We start from the raw sequence: 22,383 nt of genomic DNA, 5'->3' as shown, positions 1-22,383 counted from the left end.
CTTCTTTCTTCTCCTTAACCTTCACAGGCCTTATCTCCCAATAAACCTCTGGTATTCCTAACTCCATTTTACCATCAGCTTCTTGCAGGATCTAATCTGATATATCTTTATAGCACTTACTATAATTCGTAAAGATATGGTTATATGTTTATAATACTGTCTCTATTACACAGCAATCCCTGACTGCTTTTTAAACTGAGAGGTTCTCCCTTCCCATAGCCTGGATAACTTCCCTTTAGACTGCATCTCCATCTCTCCTCTAGGCCCAGACACAGCAGTAATGATGGATAGTTGCACTTTATATAGGGGAAACACCGTTGAGAGAGTGGAAGGTCTAAAATCCTGTTTCAGGGCTTCATCTTAAAAGTGTAGGATTTCTCAGCCCTTGGCATTATTGACATTTTAGATTGGATAATTCTTTGCAGTGGAGGCACTTTCCTGCACACTGTAGGATTTTAGTAGCATTGCTGTCCCCTATTCACTAGGCACCAGTGGCATCCCTCTCCATTGTGACATTTATGATGTAAATGTCTCCAGACATTTTCAAATACCCCCCTCCTACCGGGAGGTGCAAAATCACCCCTGGTTGAGAACTACTGGCCTTGAAGAAAGAGCTTTTTTTTTTTTTCTAACTCTCCCCAAAATCCAAAATGCTATATGGTCAATTGGTATCCTGCTGGAACTTACCATTGTCCTGGGAATATTCCTCCAGGTTAAGCAGACCCAGATGCCTTGGCAGCAGCTCCCATACAATGTGAAGCTTCCATTCCCTTCTTCCTATGTCTGTCCTTTGGGCCCTAAGTGGGTCTGCATGTGTTCCCAGGAGTTACAGACTTAAGCCTGGACAGATTATCCCAGTTGGCTGACTGAAACTTAAAGGAAGGCCCATCCAGGGTAGTATGTTGATGTCCCAATGGACAGATGAACACTGTCCCTTTGCCTGTACACCTTCTCATCACACTTTCATCCACAAACTGTTTTCTCTCATTTTGTTCGGAAAATCATTAGTCATCCGTAGGTAGATCCCTGCTGCTGTTCACCCTGGAGCATGCTATATACTAGCAGTTTCTCAGATGAAAAGAGGTTATTTAAAAAAAGAAATGTCTATATTTCTGAGTGTCTATCCTTAATATTTTAAGATTCTTATTCTGGCTGAATGTGTGAGCCACGGCCATCTCCATGTCAGGCATAGAAATCTCTCCTACTTCTATTTCAGATGCTTTGGAATATGAATTCCCAAATCCTCGAAGTCTCTGGCACACGAAGCGCATTTCATATGCTTTCATACATGTCACTTAATAGGTACCTCAACGTCTAGCTTTTCCCACAAATCTGGTTCATGTCCAGCCATTTTCTCATTACGCTGCACAGACAGAAACTTCATTTTATCTATGTAGATTTGCTTTCCTCTCCTCTCCTCATCTCAACTGTTTTCTCCTCCTTACTTGCATTCATTTGCATGTTTCAAGTTTATATTTCGGACTCTTAATATTCGGGGTGCGCAAGATTTAGTGAAAACAGGATTTAGACGAGGGGATTGCAAAAGTCACTTTAAACAATCCATTACAACCAGTCCAGTGTTAACGGAGAAATGCGATTAACATGTTTTTAGGATGCTGAGGAATTTTCTTGGATGAGGGCAAAAGAGACTCTTCCTGCCCCAGGGTGACTTGTTGGGAGGGGGCTGGGGTTCGTGGGCAGAAGACGCAGGATAGGATCTGGAAGGGGTTTGGGGTTGAAAACATTTGTTAGTCCTCTGGCTCCTCCTTCTCCGCCCACAACACTGAAACAGTGCTTCCAGCCAGCGGACGCGTCTCGCCAGGGCCTGGAGTTGAAGGGCGCCCCCCGAACCCGCGCTGGTTAGGGCACCACTGCGCGCGACCTAAGGCAGGGCTCAGTCTCACTGCGCTGCCGCAAACCGCTTCGCAACCCAGAGTCCTCAATATCAAAGCTTTTGGGATTCGATACAATCAGGTTCAAAAAACATCACACTCCTTGGCAAAATAGCTCAAATTAAACATCCCATTGCAAGTATCGCTAACTTTGCATTCAGTCTGTTTTCGTCTCAAGAGCAAAACGTTCTTTCTCATTCTCAAATAACCGCGGCCAGGGAAAACTGAAAGCTCTGTCAAACGAGCGCTCGGAAAGCGGATTCTTCAGACAGCTGAGCAACCCGAGGGCTAGACGCCACCCGCTACCAAACCAGTACGGGAGGACGGTGGCTCAGAAGGGCCAAACTTAAAAACCCGCAGTAGCGCACAAGGACGCAAGCGACGTCGGACGTAGGCCTTCCGGCCGCAGAGCCTAACGGGAGGAGCCGCGAAACGTGTTGGGGGCGCCGGCCGTCAGGAAAGGAAACGAGTTCTTCAAAAGACTAGAGTGGCCCTGTAGGTACTCTTGGCAACTCGGGGTTACCCCGCTTTTGTAGAAAGAATATAGCCCTCGCGCTTCGGGGCCACCCCGAGTTTTCTCGAGTCGCTCGGTGACGCACTTCCTGAGCGCGCCAATGCGGGGCTGACCGGAGGGCGGGCTCTTCGAATTTGAATTCCCCAACTGTTGTGGGTACCTGGGAACCTCGCGAGGGGTTAAGGGTTGCCTGGGCTTGGGCTGCGGGGCCAGAGGCGCGAGCCCTGGGATCGCCCGCCCACCCTTCGCGAAGCCAAGCCCGGACTGCCGGCTTCTAGCCCTATGAGGCCCTTCACCCAAGGTATGAACTCCTTGCCCCGCTCCCCTCCGCTCCTGCGCTCGGCCCCCCGCTGGCGCTGAGGGTCCCCACCCATCAGCATTCTTGGCCCGCCGTGGGCTTTTCTACACTTTCGGCGTCGGTAGGGGTTTCATAACTATTTATTCGTTGTGTACGTATTTGTTGCGTGTCTGCTGTGGTTCAGATTCGTTTCAGTGATGAACGCTCTAGGACTTTGTTCTAAAATCATTTCTGGTTAAAAAAAAAAAAAACAACCCCCAAAAAACCTTTACGTTAGAATGATTTGTGTGCATCACTGCCCTTGGACCCCAAGATCCACAGCGCTATAGACGCACTTGATCCATCGAGCTTATAATTTCTTCTGGTTCAATTACACATTGTTTGCAAACACATTTAGATGGTAATAAAAATTATTTAGCAAATGGAGGACCCTCTCATCCTACTCTTCAAAGTCAGACGCTGTTCACAATTTGGTACAATTCCAGATTTTTTTTCCCTATGCTTATGCTCATGTGTTGTATAAAAATGCAACTGTACGTCCTCTTCGACTCCTTCCTTTTTTATTGAATATATCCTCGCTGTTTTCTATGTCAGTTCATATACAGGAATATATCTTTTTATTGAATACATAGAATTCAGTTGTATGAATATAGCAGAATTTCGTCCCATAGTGGTGGAGATCTACATTGTTTATAGTTTGTCCAGTACTTCAGTGAACGTCCCTGTATAGCGTTTGGGCCTTGACTTAGGTCCTGCTCTAATCATTGTGGGACTTTGGGCAGATTATTTAACCACCTGTGCCTTAGTTTCCCCATCTTCAAAACTTTTAAGAATTGCTGTAAGGTTATGTAGTCCTTGACATATATGCAATAAGTATTGACTGTTATTACCATTTACATATTTGCATTCTTAATGTAGTTGTTTCCATAAGAAAAAAATTTAGAAATGGAATTTCTTGATCGACAGCATGCACACCTATATTTTGAAATTGATCTTTTCAAATCTGTTAAACAAGAAGCCCCATTGTTTTAATTTGCAGCTCTTCAATTATTAGTAAGAGGAAATGTCATTTGACTCACTGAGTAGCTTTCTGTATTCTTTATCAATTGCCTTTCATACCTTTTGGTCGTTTTCTGTGTTGCTCATTTTTAAAAATTGATCCACTTGGTGACTTTGAATGTTATTTATAGTAATTGAATCAATTCCTTTGTATACCAAGTGCTGAGTTTGTTTTTGGGTCCCCCCCCCCCCCCCCAGTGTATCATTTACCAGTTAACTTAAAATTCCTCTCATTTTTTTCTATTTCCACCTCCCAGTTTTAATTAGTGTGCTTTGGGATTTTTGACCCTTTCCATTATAATAATTGTTACTGTTACTATTGCTACCACTACAGTAAATCCCTAGAAGAACTTTTCATGTAATTTTGGGAAGAAGAGTAACAGTTAAATTCAGCATCATATCCATGATAAAAAAACAGTTGTTTAGCTTTACGTATATATTTACATACCTATAAAGTGCTCATAGCTAGCTTTTTCATATGATGGTTTTCTCATACCCAAATCTTTTACATAAATAGCAATTTTTTTCTTAGTATATCAGCATTTGTCAGTTTTCAGAATAAATGGCAACAGTTAGATTTTCCAAATAGTTTTAAGCAGTTAGTGAAGCAGAAGCATACCATTTTAGAATTCACCTTCTCTTCTCTAGTCCAAGAAGGAACTTGTTAGTGACCTCCCTCTGTTAGGTTGAGTGTGCTTGGCCTTCAGGCTACTCTCTTCCTCAACTTGAGGAATGCCTATTATTGAATCCCTGTCCTCTAACATCAGCCTCTTCTATCAGAGTCTGAGCATCATAACCTGTTTTCTTAGCTTTGCTCTTCTATTAACTAGGAGGAGAATGGGGCTTTGAGCATTTAGTCTCGACCTGGTGATTTCCTGTTTTTATTCTGTATCTATTCTGCAAAGCCTCTCTGGTCAGAAAATCCTAGGTAATTTTTTTTTCCTCTACATCCTCACCAACCATACTGAAGCCACAGACGACTATTGCCAACTCTTTTGGCTTCTATTGAGTTACTATTTATCATATAATGGGAAAGAGGGGCTCCTAGGAATCTTCTGTGTCTTTTTTGGAGGTGGGGTTTAGAATTTGAGGTTTTCCAGAATCTTGACCACTCACTCCCATCCTGCTACGTGTTTGAATTGGGAGGGCAGAGGTTGGGCAACATGAAAAAGGACGTGTATGTTTGTTCTTTGAGCCTTTCAGTTGGGCCATAATAACCTGCCTTTAGAAAACAGTAATATATGTCTACTAAGATTGGGCCTGTTTTCAGTTCCCCTAGTTTATTTGCATTTTATACTTCCTGTGGAGCATTTCATTAGTTTGTGAGGAATTGAGATTGTGTAAGCTTGTACATACTTAGCCCTTCTTTTGTGTGCAGTTGTCCCCATTCATTTTTTATTTTGAGAGTTTAAAGTGAACCACTAGTAAGTATTTTAACTCGCAACACAGGATTCCTATCACTAGCACATTGCCAAACACATAAATCTATGCATTAGTACATATTTACTAAATTAACACTCTGTGGAAGAATTCAGTTGTTTCGTGTCACAGGACCAGATTGCCAAGTTAGCCTTCTTTGTCAGTCCTTGTTAGAAAGGAATATTTCCTTTTTTTCTCTTAATAAAGTATTGGATAAGGTACTATTTGTGTATGAATTCTTAACTTGCATACTTCTCATGGAAGTTATTTAGATAAAGATACTTGATATCTTTGATTTGACTGCATTAGTATTTTCTGTGGTATGCTTTTTATGTTTATATGATGTCAAAGATTGATTAGAATAGTTATAAATTCAGCAATAAGAGATGCAGTAAGTTGAAACTGGTAAGTTCCAAGCTCCTTAGGTGGAAATGTTTTTTTTATTTGCCAAATATTACAAAATGTATGGTTCATCACTTAGAATCTTGATTTATAGGTGTGGGATACAAAATATATTTATAAAAGCAAGTTAAAACAAGTCTAAGACGTGTGCTCAAGTACATGATTTCCTCTAAAAATTCTAAATTGCATTAATTTTTAAAAAATGAATATAATTTACTTTCGATTTGAGTGTTTTTCAATTAAAACTGCATGGTTAAAATGTTCAGCAGTATAAAAAAATCAGGATTGGCGATTATTTTTTTTTCTTTTTTTTAAATAAATTTATTTTTTATTGGTGTTCAATTAGGATTGGCAATTATTTAACTAAAAAATGGAATGAATCTTTCAGCTTTCTTTTTTTTTTTTTTCAAGACACTGAATATGTTTTTATTGAGCCTTTTAGTTTACAACATGAGGTAAAAGGAAAGTCACTTCACCTTAACTAACATTTTACACAGCTGTAGTAAAATATCTCAAACTTTAAGGAATTATGATGGATTACATATATTAAAAGTTGGGGATTGGGTAAACAATATCTGAGTTCTTGAATTTTCCAGTTGACTCTCCCCTTACAATAGTAACCAGCTCTAGTTACATAAGTTTCTTCAAGGCCATGTTTTATTGTTGCTAATGTCTTTATATCTGAAGCATTGCTATTTCAATCAATATCTACTAATTCCACTTCAAAAATGAGTTTTCCATTTGGTGGAATTTTGGTGTCAGGCTGTCCTTTCTTTACATAAGCCCATTCTGGTTCAATCTCTAGTCGAGCCTTTTCTCCTTTACTCATAGTTAAGGGTGCTTCATCCCATCCTCTTGATAACTTTGCCTATTCCAACCTTAAAACTTAAAGGCTTGGCATTTTTCTTCTTTGAACTGGTTTGAATATTAGTATCATAAACAGTCCCATCCTGTAGTGTTCCTGTATACCAGCAGTGAACAGCATCTCCCTTTTTGGGAAAGTTGGTTTTATCTCCTTTTCTAAGGACAGGTTTTGTATATTTTGGTGGACCCTCATCCAGAGTCTTCACACTTGGTTTCTTTGGGTTTATATTCATTAAGCTTCACATTTTTCACCTCCTCAGACACTTATACTTTCAGTGCCTTTGAAATGCTTACTTTCAAAAAGATGGTTATAGGCTGTAACCAAATGGTCCTTGTTAGCTGTCTTGGCCACGTTTTTAATGTTTCCTAACAACTTATGTTCTGCAAGAAACGAATCTGAACGGTGGTCCTCTAGAAACTCGATAATGTCCTTCTTGGGTAGTTGCTCGCTGCGCAGCTGCTCCACGGTCCAGGCCCGCTGTGGAACGGCCGCCGCCATCTTCGCCGCCATCTTCCCCTGCTCGAATCTTTCAGCTTTCATTAGAATGTATCATCATACCTGCTGCCTTAAAATTTAAGTGCCTAAAAGGAAAAGTGATGTTTGTGAATTTAATCTTTTATAGTGTAATATAGTGCCATATGCAGATGTCCTACAATGCTTTTTGATGCAAATATTAGATTGGAACCTCCAGGACTTGAGGTTCAAGTATATAAGACCAAACTTCTCATCTAAAATAATAATGAGTGTTTAACAAAAATATAGAGCTTCACATTTGTGTTATGGAAAGCAAATAAACTTATTTTTGCACCAAAGCATGATAAAGGTTGATTTCACATTGAACTACAGGTTTCTCTGGGCCCCTGCAGAAGTCTACTTTCCTGAAAATTGTGTTTAAGTGAATTGTCTGTTAGAGAAAACTTGTTGCTACTGTTTTTCAAGATGATTGCAACACCTTTGAAACATCCAGGAATTGATTTGTATTCAGAGACACCTTCTAAAATAAGGAAAATGCCCATGCATGCAATCTTTTTTGACACCATTCCTGAAGGAACGCTTACTCCTGTAAAAGACTTGGCAAAATATCAGAATCCCTCTTTAACATTGAATGACCATAAAAGGACTCATTGCCTAGACATGACAGATTTTAATAATAAAAATAGATTTCATTCCACCATGCTAGCAGGGGCTACCACCTCTAACAGCTCTCTTGATATCAGTGCTATAAAGCCCAACAAGGACAGATTAAAAAATAAAGCAAACTATGAATCACCGGGAAAAATATTTCAAAGAATGAAAGAAAAAGTACTGCGTGACAAGCAAGAACAAGCATCAGGAAACAATAGTTTGTTGGAACCATCAAAAAATAAAAAGAAAATTTTTACTCCTAAAGAAGCTGAGAAAAGAGTATTGCAGCGTACCTATGTCTATGAAGAAAAGGAAAGCAACAAATCATTCCAGTCAGATAACCGTTCACCAAGAGGTTAGTTTTATTATGTGTTGGTTGAAAAGCTATGATGTGTTGTGTTTATTGGTCTGATACTGTTTTAGGTACTCAGGATAGAGGAGTGAACAAAGTGGACAAATACCCCAGCCTTTGTGTATTAGCTCACATTCAGGTAGTGGGAGAGACAATTTAAATAACAATGGTACAATATAGGGCAGCCCGGGTGGCTCAGCAGTTTAGCACTGCCTTCAGCCCAGGGTGTGACCCTGGAGACCCGGGATTGACTCCCACCTCAGGTTCCCTGCATGGAGCTTGCTTCTCCCTCTGCCTGTGTCTCTGCCTCTCTCTCATGAATAAATAAATCTTTAAAAAAAAAAAAAAAGGTACAATATAGGAGAAGTGCTATGGAAAGAAGAACGGAATAAGGATAATAGGGAGAGTTGGAGTGGGTTGTAATTTTCCATGCGGTGGTCAGAGTATAGTTCAATGAGAAGATGCCATTTGAGTCAAAAAAATTGAGGGAGGTGATAGATACAGATAGAATATTGGGAAAAGGGCAGCCCTGGTGGCTCAGCGGTTTAGCACCACCTTCAGCCCAGGGTGTGATCCTGGAGTCTTGGGATCAAGTCCTGTGTCAGGCTCCCTGCATTGGAGCCTGCTTCTCCCTCTGCCTGTCTCTGCCTCTCTCTGTGTGTGTCTCTCATGAATAAATAAATAAAATCTTAAAAAAAAAATATTGGAAAAATTGGGAAGGATGATCCAGACAAGGTAATAACTAGTACAAATGCTCTGAAATAGCATTCCTCCACAAATTCAAGGACGAGCTATGAGATTAGTATATCATAGAGTGAGTGGAAAGAAGTAGAGAGAAGGAGACAGATACAGTTAAAAAATGTGGAGCTTTTATAGGTGAACATAAGAGTTTGGGGTTTTATGTGAGCAAATTAAGGAGTCATTGGAGGGCTCTGAGCAGAGAAGTGACATGGATCTGACTTATATTTTAAAGTATCACCTGCTGTCAATTTGAAATAGCGCAATAATCTAAGTGAGGTAAGATATTGGTTTGGTTTAGGTGGTAGCAGTGAAAATAATAAGTGGTTGGATTCTGGGTGTTTTTTGAAGGAAGAGCTTATAGACTGGGTTTGGAATATAAAAGATATAAAGGATGGCTCTAGGGTGTTCTTTTCGTTTGTTTGGTTCTGGGTTTCTTTGAGTAACTGTAAAGATGGAATGATTTAACTGAAATGGGATAGGCAGGGTGGGGAGGTACTTAGTAATTAAGTTTTTTGTATGTTACTTTTGATCTATTAAAAATTGAAATGTAGATGTGATTGGGCTACTGAGAAAAAATTAGCTGGAATTTAGGGAAGTGGTCCAGGTGAGAAAAATAGATCATCAAGGAGTAAGTGTAGAAAGAGAAAGCATTTAAAGATGAGTCCTGGAGGACCCCAAAATTTAGAAGTTAAGAATAAATGAACCACAAGAAGATGAGGAAGAAAAACCAGGAGTGATACTTTGGAAGCCAAAAGAACAAAATGCTTTAAGGAAAGAGTCCTTCACTGTATCTAATGCTGCTATAAATCAAGTAAGATGAAGGCTGAGATTGGATTTAGCAATGTGGAGGTCATTGGTGGCTTTGATGAAGGGATTTGGTGGAGTGACAGGATAAAAAAGTGATTCAAGACAGTTGAAGAGAAAATATGAAGGAGAGAAATTGATGATGGTAAATATAGACAACTCTTTGAAGAGAGCAAAGAAATATGGGAAGTATAATTTTACATTTAAAAAAATTTTTTTAATATTTATTCATGAGAGGCACAGAGAGAGAGAGGCAGAGACACAGGCAGAGGGAGAAGCAGGATCCATGCAGGGAGCCCAACGTGGGACTCGATCCTGGGTCTCCAGGATCAGCCCCGGGGCCTAAGGCAGCGCTAAACCGCTGGGCCACCAGGGCTGCCCAGAAGTATAATTTCAAAGTATTTTATTGTTTTGGGGTAGCTGGCTGGCTCAGTCTGTAGAGTATGCGACTCTGACCAGGGTGGTTGAGTTCAGGCCCCATGTTGGGCATGGAGCCTACTTTAAAAAAAAAAAAAAAAAAAAGTATATAAATGCGTGTGTGTGTGTGTGTGTGTGTGTGTGTGTGTGTGTGTGGCGAAAGGACATTTTTGTATGCTATTGGGAATGATCCAGGTAGGGAAAGAAAATCTAAAATTGGTAGTGTGGTACCACTGAGTAGTTGAGAGGGAACAGAATCTAAAAGTGATGGTTTTGGCCTTAGCTAAGAACATAAACAGATGATAAATCAAACAAGAAGATAGGTAGTGTTATATTAAATAATCTGAAGTGGGCAATAAAGTCATCAGCTGAGAGTGAGCTTGGGAAGCTGGTATTAAAGTTTGAGGAGGTGGAGGTTTAAATAATGCAGGAGGATGGAAGAGTAAACAGTTTAGGCTAGCCTAAATTTGATTTCTTATGTAACATTAAGGACCTACTTGAGACTTGTGAGCATGAACTTAAATAAGGGCAGTCAATATGGTTATTTATGAGTTTTTCTCTAGCCTTATTTAGCTGAATAGGTGCTGCTGAGGAATAGGCAGGGAGTTGTATTTTATCAGAATTATAATTTTTATCAAATAGGATGAAGAGGATAAAGAAGTTGAGGTGTGTGTTTAAGGAAACCATGAAATTTAAGTTAGTTACACAGGAAAAACCTGAAGGAAATGAGGAAGTGTGAAGTAATAGGTGGTGTTAGGATCATCATTGAATTTGAGAGAATGATTAGGAAAGATAGAATGATTAGAATTTGGTACATTTGAAGTTGAAATTTTAATAAGGTGCAGTAATTGATAAACAGATTTTACATGCACTATCATAAAATCCTTTCAGCGGGCACTAATGGGTAGATGCTCATTTTAATAGTCAAAGAAATGGGGCTTACAAGAGGTTATGTCTGCATGTCTCAGAGTTAATAAGTGATGTGCTGAGAATTAATACAGGTACCTATTTGAAAGCCCATGTCTTTACTGCACAGTAGACTGTGGATATATTGCATTTCAGACAGTGATATATTTTGACACAAAAAGCAGTTTCTAAGGGAGTTTAGGATGGAGGTAGGGGAGTGCACAAAATCTATGTTTTATATAGTAGGAGAAAGGGGAGAAGCAAATGGAATAATGCACATTAAAGCATGTTTTATTTGCCAAGTAGAATTAGGAAGAAATAACTTAGAGAATCTGATGACTCTTTTCCCCAGAAAATTCACATATATAGAAATACAAATTTTGTAGGTAATTTCTGAGACCTTTTGGAGAATCTGCATGGACTTTGTACTCTAAAATAAATGACCTAGATTCTACATTATGTTGTATCTGATTGAATTACTACCTTGTCTTTACTGCACTACCATGCCATTTTTAGTAGAATGAGTTAAAGAAATAGAAACTTATCCTTATTTTATGATACACGTCATTATAATAAAATCTTTATATTAAGATTCCTAAGGCTAAAACTGTAATTTTTGTCAGTTATACTACTTGAAATTAAATGTATGAAATGGGCAGCCCTGGTGGCGCAGCGGTTTGGCGCCGCCTGCAGCCTGGGGTGTGATCCTGGAGACCTGGGATCGGGTCCCACGTCGGGCTCCCTGCATGGAGCCTGCTTCTCCCTCTCCCTCTGCCTGTGTCTCTGCCTCTCTCTCTCTCTGTGTGTGTCTATGAATAAATAAAATTTTAAAAAGTATGAAATAATTCAGTTTTTCTTCTAATTATGTCTATTACATTCCCCTTTTTGTATGAAAGAAACTCATTTCTACCTTCAAGAAACAAAACTTGAACCAGCTAGGATATAAAGTAGAATAAAATGTAAGAAATATTATTAGTCTGTACTTGTCTAATTGATAAGCCTACTCGATTTTTGCCTTTGAAGGTCTATTAAAGAGATGTCCAAGGGGTATAAATTATGGTTGCGGTCTGCTATTGAGTCACAACACTGCAACTTTTAACATATAAGCTACACGTACTCTCCAACTGTTCTTTCACATTTTAGAAATTTACAGCAACCAGAAGCAGAATCAGTATTTTCAGGACTGTGGTACTTTGTATATAATCTTAAGATATACTTTTCTGATTGGTGGCAGCACCAGAATTTTATTCCAGTCTAAGTCCAGTAATAGACTTCTGTCTAGAGCTGACCAATTATAGCATGTAGAATATTTTTTTAAATGCTTCCTTAGGATAATGTAGATATAGAGAATGGGATGAAAGCATGAGAAGATAAGGGGAAACGTATGTTACAGAAGTATACTATATTGATCTGATCAATTTCCTCTTTTTAAAAAAAAAACAAACACTCAACCTCAGTGCAAGAAGTTCCTCTGGAATCATCAAATAGTACTTTCCTTCCAATAAAGAAAAAGATTCAATGTCAGCAGGAAAAGAAAGCACCTCTGCAGGAAAAGAAAGCACCTCTGCATAATTTAACTTATGGTAAAGTGCTTTTTGTTTTGTTGAATATGTAGTTGAATCTTCTAGATAATTGTACTTCCTGTGTAGGCAGTCCTTTTCAGAGAAAAACTGGGAAGAAGGGTGGAGCATTCCTAACCTGAGCGCTTCTTTTTAATATAAATAGTTTTATATTATTATTTTTCTCTCTTTTAATTTCATATAATTTTTCTCTAAATTTTGTTTGGTTTTGTATTTTTTGCAGAAGTTCAATTTCTGAACGAAAAACAGGAAAATGGTTCAACTGCAGAATTCTCAAACAAGGCATTACCTAGAGCTCAGTTGGCTAAACAAATTCTTCATTCAGGGGAGAATACGTTTGTAACTACTAAGTCTAAAAAGGACACCTTTGTTTTAGCAGGTGTTGATTCTGTCATTGAAAAATCCCAAAATACTACTGTTGAAACTCTCAATACTAACTGTGTTCCTGTTAAAAATGATGGTCTATTAATGGTTTCTGATAGTAAGGTGACAACGAGAAAGACTTCACAACAGGAAATTAAGGAAGGAAATGAGAACACAATCCCCAGAGAGACTGATCTTCTGGGTTCCTTGAATGATACATGTAAAATTGTGCGTGCAAATCCAAGATTTCATATAGCAATACCTCGGAAATCAGAAAGAAATGCTTCAAATCATTTTCCTCCAAGTACACTTCAAACTCTTACAAATGGAGTTAAAGAAAATAAGGTAGGACAATGTCAGGCAGATTTACATTTATGTTTTTACCCTCATTCTTCAAGAGCTGAACTCTTATGCTCTCATTAACAATAGCTTCGTTCTTGTGTGTGTTATTATTCAGTGCAGAGGCATTGTGGGCCAGCGAAAAGAACAGTGGGTTGAAAGTAAGAGAATCCAATGTTAAGTCTTAATCTTACTCCATTACTAATTTATATAATCTTCAACAATTTACTCCCTTTAGGGATGAACACGGAGTTCATTTCTGTTCTTAATTTTTTGTTCTGATTCTTGAGTTACTATTAACAGCAATTAAAAGAGAACGGGATTATAGCATCCGAAGACTTGAGAATTTTTCCTGTTGAGTGATCAAGAAAACACTTTAGGCCATCATACTATGTTGCATTAGGATAAATTCTCTGAATGAAGTGGAATAGAATACAAGTTCAAGGAGAAAGATACAGTGTAAATTTTCCAATTGTTAAAAGTTTGTTCATAAATTTTTAAAAGGATGATAGTGATATTTAATTCCATCTAAATTTGAGGAGTGCCTGGCTGGGTCAGTAAAGCTTACGACTTTTATCTTGGGGTTGTAAATTCAAGCCCCACATTGGAAATGTGATGTAACAGATATGGGTTTGGGTTTTTTTTAGGATTTACTTATTTTTATTTTAGAGAGACAGAATGCATGAGTGAGGGAGAGGGGAGTGGTGCAGAGGGAGAAGGAGAGAATCCTCAAGCCAACTCCTAGCTGAGTGTGGAGCCCAATACAGGGCTTGATCCCAGGGATCCTAGGACCCCAAGATCATGACCTGAGCCTAAATCAAGAGTCAGATGCTCAACCAACTGAGCCACCTAGGCACCCCATAAGAGAGTTTTATATCTCAATGCATTCTTTGGAAATTGCATTATTTGCAAATATTTAGACTTACCAGGATGAAAATTTTTAGATGTTACTTTAAGAATGTGTGAGATAGTTGAGGAAAAAAGTTTGAAGACAACTCTAATGGGAGATCCCACAGCACTAACTTTGTCACTGCTCCGATGTTATTTATCCTACTATAAGAAGAACAAGCCCCCCAAGACTGTTATCTCTATACAGTTCTGTACATCCCCTAGTTCTGACCCAATTTGTCTCTCCCCCAGTTCTCCAAACATTCTATTGTATCCTTTTGAACTCATGGTACACTCTCAGCAAAATGTTACATTCTCAGTTTTCTGTGAACATTCCTTAACTTTGCTGTAACCAAAATATGGCTTTTCTTAAGTGGTGACTCTTTATTTTCTCCCATATCCCACATTGTTGGACCTAGAGGTGATATAAAGTATCTCTTTTGTTCCTCGTTACTATTTCAGGTCATTTTCCTTACTTCTCTTTATTTTATTTTTTAAAGATTTTATTTATTCATTCATGAGAGACACAGAAAGAGAGAGGCAGAGACACAGGCAGAGAGAGAAGCAGGTTCCATGCAGGGAGCCCAATGTGGGACTTGATCCCAGGACTTCAGGATCACACCCTGAGCTGAAAGCAGAAGCTCAACCACTGAGCCACCTGGGCATCCCCCTTCCTTCTCTTTAATATAACCCCCCTTCCAGCTTCTTTGAAGGCAGTGTCTTAGGATTTTATCACTCCCTGTTCCTTCTTGTAGTCACATGTAATACAACCTGCTAGTCATGACCTTGCATTACATGACTTTGCATTACCATTGAAGTGTTTAACACCTGTTACTACTTCAGTCATTAGCTTTGGTGACACTAACATCTATATAGATGATCCATCCAGCCTTCTTGAATTCTTGATTTTAAATGACCTTTTCCTTACCATTACTCTCTACCCTAGTCATACTTATACCTTGTCTTTGCCTGTACATGCACCAGATTCTTTCAGGCATCCTGTTCTTACCAACTCCTGCCTTTCCAGATCATTCTACCCCTAGCACTCTTCCCTCTCCCCCACCATCAATACTCCACCTTACTAAGGCAACCCTTTAGTCCCTCAGTGCTCTCCTGTCCTCATCTCCATCTTTATCATACAGATTGCACAGTCCTATCATTATAACCATTCCCTTGATTTAACTCTCAGGTGTCTATAGCTTTTCCCTCTGTTCACTTTCAAAAAAGTTGTGACCCTAGTTAAATTTCACTCATATACCTAAGAAGCAACAGGTAGGGGCACCTGGGTAGCATAGTTGGTTGACCATCCAGCTCTTAGTTTCAGCTCAAGTTGTGATCTCAGGGTTATGAGATTGAGCCCTGAGTCAGGCTCTGTGCTCAGCACAAAGTTCTTAAAATTCTTTCTCCTTCTCCCTCTCTCCGATCCTTTCTCTCTAAAATATATTTTTTTAAAAGGTAACATGTGACTGGAACCAAAATGCACAGCCACACCGACTGGTCTCATTTTAAGTTTGACAGCAAACAGGGATGCCTGGGCGGCTAAGTGGTTGAGCGTCTGCCTTTGGCTCAGGGCGTGATCCTGGAGTTCGGGATTGAGTCTCACATCCGGCTTCCTGCATGGAGCCTGCTTCTCTCTCTGCCTATGTCTCTGCCTCTCTCTGTGTCTCCCATGAATAAATAAATAAAATCTTTTTTAAAAAATAAATTTGACAGCAAACATTAAGTAGGCTCTCAGTATGGCATATCAGTCCTGCTACACTTCACTTGTCAATCCATCCTATACTCTGACCTTCCCAGAATAGTATGTCATGCTTTTCTCTCTTAAAACCTCCAAATCACATCTCTCTTCTTCCTTATTCTCAGTGTATTAAGAACCTCATATTCCCATTACCAAATCTGCCAATCTACTTGCTGCTCTATCCACATAATTCTGCTTTCCTTTTTCTTATAATGGATGAACAATTTGTGTTCCCTTTTCAAAGCCAATTCATTTCCTCTTACTACCTAAAGGACTTTGTCCCTCTAATTATCCCCGTAATTTTCTCTCATCTGGAAAATTCCCATTAGTGTATAAATGTGCTGAAACATGGCCTGCATTTTAAAAAATGAAAAAAAAGGTCCACCTTCCTTTTACTCCCTATCCCATTCCTTCTATCACCCCATTTTTTTTGTTTTTGCTTCCTGCAAAAAACCTTGAAAGAAGTATGTGTATTCACAGTTTTTGCTTCTTCTTACTCCCTCTTAAATATGTTCTACTTTGGACATTCATAAATCATTCCATGAAGATTGCCCTTTTCAGGTTCACAGTGATCTCCGTATCACCAAACCCAATAATTAACTATTTCTTACTATTCTGTTGCTTCCAAGGGTTTAACACAGTGAATCAAAATATCCTTCTTAAAACATTGTATTTCTTTTCCTTTTGAATTCCATATCACACTCTTAATTTTCTACTATCTCACTGGCCATTCTTCTCATTCCCCTTTGCTGCTTCCTCTTGTCATAACCTATAATGTTGGAATTCCCCAGCATCAGCCCTTGAAACTGATCTCTAGTACCCATACACACTCTGTAAAACTGTATTATCCAGTGCTGTAGCTTTGAATTCCATTTCTTTCTTTCTTTTTTTCCATTTCTCTACTGATAGTTCCCAAATATATATCTTCAGTCCAGAACATTCTCCTAAACACTCTACTCACATAATCAATTCTCTATATGACTTCTCCATTGATATCTAATAGCCATCTCAGGTTTAATATGTCCAAAACTAAACTCTTGATTTCTTCCCCCAAAACTTCTCTCTGTTGGGTCCCCTGATGGTACATAGTAATACCATTTCCCCAGATACTTAGGTTAAAAATTTCATTTGAGACTCTTGTTTTTCTATCATAATCCACATCCAAACCATGAGGAAATCCTGATGGCTCTGCTATCCTGAATCTGTCTACTTTTCACTATTCAACCAGTGCCTACTAGTCCAGAGCACCATAATCTCTTGGATAACTACAATAGCCTAATTATTTCCTTGCTTTCTCTGTTGCCTCTTTCTCCTTCATTTTGTTTTCCAGACAGAACCCAGAATCTTCTTCTTTTCTTTTTTTTTTATTTAAGATTTTATTTATTTACCATAGAGGAAAAGAGTATATACATGAGCAGGGGGATCCCTGGGTGGCGCAGTGGTTTGGCGCCTGCCTTTGGCCCAGGGCGCGATCCTGGAGACCCGGGATCGAATCCCACATCGGGCTCCCGGTGCATGGAGCCTGCTTCTCCCTCTGCCTATGTCTCTGCCTCTCTCTCTCTCTCTCTCTCTCTCTGTGACTATCATAAATTAAAAAAAAAAAAAAAATTTATACATGAGCAGAAGGGGCAGAGGAAGAGAGAATCTTAAGCAGACTCCCCATGGAGCAGGCCTTGTGTGGGGCTGGATCCCATTACCCTGAGGTTATGACCTGGGCTGAAATCAAGAGTTTGACATTTAACCAACTGAGCCTCCCAAGTGCCCTGCTAGAATCTTTTATATAGTCTCAATGTTTACCCATCAACTCATTAAGTCATCTGGCTACTCTGCTCAAAATCCTCCAATAACACCTCAAGAGAAAACCCTAAGCCTTTACCATAGTTTGTTTACAGGACTCTACCTAATTCAGTCCTTGACGTGCCTAACCTCATCTCTTACAACCCTTCCCCACCTTGCTTTCTTGCTTACTACTACTGTGCCTTCTGTGCTATCTATTTAGGTCCTTTGTACCTGTTCCCTCTGCCTGGAAGAATCAACTCCCAGTTAACCCATGTCTTACCCTTACTTTATTTGGTTCTATGTTCCAAGACCTTCCCTGTCATATCTGAGTAAGCATGCCTTATTTTTTATAATTATCACTGCCATACATTATTCGTCCATTTGTTTGGTTATAACCACCACCACTCCACTTGCTTCTACACATCTACCCCCCAACCCCTGTGAGTGCACGAGAGCATACACACACACACGTTTGCTCTAATAGGGCAGCCATTTTGTTTCTTGCTGAATCCACTGCCTAAAACAGGGCTTGGCACATAGCAGAGCTCAAAAAATCTGCTGAATGAATATGAATGAACATTTTGATATTTTATGTAAGCAGGATGGTACAAGATTCTGGAGCCACAATTCCCAGATTTGTAATCAATTTGTGCCCCTAACTAGCTATGTGTGACATGGGCAAATTATTTAACTGGACTTTAAAGTTTCTTTATCTATAAAATGAAGATGGGATATTATCTGCCTCCTAGTGTTACAGGATAACATGAGTCATTTGAATCTTAAGAGGCTTGGAACATTGCTTTGTATTACTATTTTACTCATTTCCATGTGACTATTCTTTATCTACCTTAGATAGTTCCAAATATGAAAATATTTTTTAAAAAAGAAAGGCATTTCATTGTTTGTTCCACTACCTATGATATTAAAGATGAACATGATTAAGGAAAAAATAAAAATAAACATAATTGGGGAGAAGTGTAATAACAAAGAGCACCTTCCATTTTAGCATCTTTTTCTGGCCCAACATAAAACTACCACTGAAGAATTTCTCCTTATAAAATTATAATTTTTTGTATGTAAAGTAAATGGCTACTCAAATTATTTTATGGCTTTTGCTGAATTTCTCATCAGAAATAGTTCAGTGTTGGGATCCCTGGGTGGCGCAGCGGTTTAGCGCCTGCCTTTGGCCCAGGGCGCGATCCTGGAGACCCAGGATCGAATCCCACGTCGGGCTCCCGGTGCATGGAGCCTGCTCCCTCTCCCTGTGTCTCTGCCTCTCTCTTTCTCTCTCTCTGTGACTATCATAAATAAAAATTTAAAAAAAAAAAAAAGAATCTATTAAAAAAAATAAAAAAGAAATAGTTCAGTGTTAAGTTTTGACTCAATAGAATCAATTTCTCAACACATTCATAGAAATTTTCCTCTACAATAGGATTCTGTCCTAAAACATTCTCTGAGCTGTTTAGATGTTTGCTTTGGAATAGGATGCTGTTAAATATGGATTATTAGCAATCACGTTTGTAGTTTAAAAAAAAATTGCAACTTCAAATCAACTTTGCAAAAACAATAAAGAAAAATGCTATGTGTTTTAGGGATAAGAATGATGGGGAAGTGTATACTATACAACTGACTCTTTAAGTTAGGTCTTTAATGATACCCTAGAATTTTAGGTGATTTTTTTTTCTCTCCAATGGCTGAAGTATTTATTAGAAGAATATTTGAAGTATAACTGATTCTGGATTGGAGAACAAATTGTGCAGTATAACCTCCATTCAATCTCCCTCTTTTCTATTCATTGTATACAAGAGTTTTTTTACCTAAATGCTATTTAAAATAGAATGTATATATAGAGATGAGCACTAAAGAATCATTTGGATTACTTATATGAGTTTTTTAGTATAAATAGATTTTTGTAATTTTTGCTACAAGTAACACAGGAAATAAACACTTCATTTTATGCTGATTAGGTGGTCCGGCTACAGGAATGGATGATTAAAATCATTAATAATAATACTGCTGTGTGTGTCGAAGGAAAATTGACGTAAGTATAACATTTTGACATCCTAATAAAATTTGTAACAAAAACTTGTGCATAAGAGGTAAAAAGAGATGCATCTTATTACAAAACAAAGACTTTGTAACAAGGTTACAAACTTAAGCCAGAAAAGTAAAAGACCCGTGCAGAAGCTGGTCGTGTTGATTGTGACCAGATTTCTTGTTTTCACCTGTTTAAGTTACTTTTAGAATAGTAACAGCTCAGGCACCCCAGGTGGCTCAGTGCTTTAGCGCCATCTTCAGCCTGGGGTGTGATCCTTGAGACCCAGGATCGAGTCCCAGGTCGGGCTCCCTGCATGGACCCTGCTTCTCCCTCTGCCTTTGTCTCTGCCTCCCACCCACCCCCTCTCTCTCTCTGTGTTTCTCATGAACAAATAAATTTTTTTTTTTTAAAGAGTAACAGCTCAAATTTGTATATAGAGTGCTTTATTTTTTGCAGAGGTACTAATAAATGGACTGGTATTCTCTGCTTAATTATATATGGTTAGTTAATATTTACTACATGCATTTCAGTCCAGATTCTCACATCTAAACTGGGACAACCAGATCTAAATTACTGATCCAGAAAAGGAATCAGAATTATTTAAAACTTTGCCATACAGCTACATGTTAAGTAATCCTTGGCACTCTCTGGTTCTCCCTAAAGTGAAAGCATCATCAGGTAAGTGGGCTTTGCCTAATTCTGCTATTCTATTTGCACCATTTTCTCTTTTTCAAAACCAGTTTCTTAGTGGTTAAAAAAAATGTTATAAAAGGTTGTAATAATATAGGATATCACTGTTCAGGGTACTTACCCAGAAGTTTATAAGTTGACTATTTAAAATCAGTCTTGGGATCCCTGGGTGGCTCAGCGGTTTAGTCCCTGCCTTCAGCCCGGGGCGTGATCCTGGAGTCCCGGGATTGAGTCCCACATCAGGCTCCCTACATGGAGCCTGCTTCTCCCTCTGCCTGTGTCTCTGCCTCTCTCTCTCTGTGTCTCTCATGAATAAATAAATAGAATCTTTAAAAAAATAAAATAAAAATTAAAAATTAAATGAATAAAATCTGTTTTGCCCACTGAATATCTTATTGTCTTGTGTGCATTTCCTTAATATGAGAGAGGCAGTTTGTGTTGCCTTTGTTGTAATACCATTGCTCTGCCTTACCAATTATATGGTGTGGGCAAGCTATTATCCTTTTTCACTCTTAGTTTCTTCATCTGCACAATGGTAATAATGATATTACCTATTATTTGGGTTATTTTGAATATTAAAGTAGTTGATATTTTTAAGACTTCAGAACAGTGTTTTTGGAGTGCTATTTAAATATTAAATAAAAAAAAGCACAGATGACTGTCTTAAAGTATGTATGAGTTTAATCCCATTTGACCAGTCATATTCTTATATTTAGTGTGTTTGTTACTAATTGATGAATTGGGAATGTTCAACATTTAATATATCTTTATTTTTTTTCCTTAAGATTATTTATTTATTTATTTGAGAGAAAGCAAGTGAGCATGAGAGAAAGAAAACATGAGCTGGGGCAGGGAGAGGTGGGCAGAGGGAGAAGTAAACTCCTCCCTGAGCAGGGATCCCAATGTGGGGCTTGATGCCAGAACCTTGGGATCATGACCTGAGCCACAGGCAGTTGCTTAACCAACTGAGACACCCAGGTGCCCTCTTCTCTTTATGTTCTTAGCTTCATTTAAGAAAATATGAAGAGTGGATCTATGGGTTAATGATTTGATCTTGCAGTTTGTCTTTTTCCCAATTAGAATCTCTTTGGTACTTTTCAAAGAGGAAGGTAAAAATATTTGGGTGTCTAGTGAGGGTTAAAAAAAAAAAACACAGATTGAGGGATCCAAACTATGTAACTGGATGAAAGCTAACACAGTCACAGGTATAGACTATGAGGAGGTGGACGGCAAAATCATTCTTTGGAATGGCATCAGATAAGATGAAGTTGCAAGCATTGTCAGCACCAGTTATTTAGATAAGCCCCTAGCTTCCCTGCTGATAAATTTTATATTAGTGGTTTGGTTTGGCCACCGTACAGTTTCTTGGTACATACTCTAATGGATCACATAAGCCAGGCTGTTGAGTTCTGCTGCAATGTTTGGCCCTCAGATGTTTTCTGATTAGATGAATAATATTACTAATGTAGCTGGAGTGTGAATTTATTACTTTCTGTTATAAGTTTGTATACTCACATATGTCCATTGTGATTATTGGTAAAATGTGAATATTTTGGCCTTAACTAAGCTATTTTCTCCTAGAGACATCACTAACATATATTGGCACAGTAATGTCATTATAGAACGGATTGCACACAACACACTTAGGACTTTATCAGGCAATATTTATATATTAAAAGGAATGATAGACCGGATTTCCATGAAAGAAGCAGGTAATAACTCTGATTATTAGAAATTACTTTAAGTAAAGCAATTAACCATATTTCTAATTAGGTGTTTAAAAAATACTTAATTAGGTGTTTACTCTTAATTAGGTGTTTAAAAAATATGAATTAAAACAATTGACCACGTTATGTAAAACTATTTTATATGTGTTGATTATTTTTTTGTGTTATTTTTCTCTGATTTAATCACTCTTATTGACAGTTTAAATAAGTCCAGTGGTTTTTTAAATTATTCAAGTGAAATGTTGTTATATGAGGAATTGCTTTATAGGGCTATAATTTCTCTCATTTGTTGAACGTGCCCAACATAACCCCAGTCCTGTTATAATCTAATTTTCTGCCTATGCCTTGTACACAATAATGTGACTGAAGAAAAACACACCTGAGTATTCTACTTTAAGTTTGTGATTACCAGCAACAAGTTGTGGTCTCTTAGTGACACTTGGTATC

At 38.4% G+C, this 22,383-nt stretch overlaps 1 protein-coding gene and 1 pseudogene across 4 annotated transcripts in view; one reads left to right on the top strand and one right to left on the bottom strand.

Annotated features, from left to right (window-relative positions):
* The first annotated feature begins 2,278 nt into the window (after nt 1-2,278).
* Nucleotides 2,279-22,383, top strand: part of MIS18BP1 (MIS18 binding protein 1) — a 47,323-nt gene continuing 27,218 nt past the window's right edge. Inside the window, exons 1-6 of one of the 4 annotated variants that reach the window (XM_072761488.1) lie at nt 2,279-2,387; nt 7,296-7,929; nt 12,252-12,377; nt 12,598-13,082; nt 19,449-19,522; nt 21,791-21,921. In XM_072761488.1, coding sequence (XP_072617589.1) covers nt 7,389-7,929; nt 12,252-12,377; nt 12,598-13,082; nt 19,449-19,522; nt 21,791-21,921 — 1,357 coding nt within the window. In that variant the 5' untranslated portion in view covers nt 2,279-2,387; nt 7,296-7,388. Of the gene's footprint in view, nt 2,388-2,469; nt 2,708-7,295; nt 7,930-12,251; nt 12,378-12,597; nt 13,083-19,448; nt 19,523-21,790; nt 21,922-22,383 lie in introns of those variants that run through there. The other 3 variants (XM_026000758.2, XR_012002152.1, XM_072761489.1) reach the window with 3 other exon arrangements.
* Nucleotides 6,145-6,947, bottom strand: LOC112921474 (peptidyl-prolyl cis-trans isomerase FKBP3 pseudogene; annotated as a pseudogene).

Source organism: Vulpes vulpes, chromosome 6 (assembly GCF_048418805.1).
Source record: "Vulpes vulpes isolate BD-2025 chromosome 6, VulVul3, whole genome shotgun sequence".
In the NCBI taxonomy this organism is placed as follows: domain Eukaryota; kingdom Metazoa; phylum Chordata; class Mammalia; order Carnivora; family Canidae; genus Vulpes; species Vulpes vulpes.
This window is presented reverse-complemented; position numbering and strand designations above follow the sequence as displayed.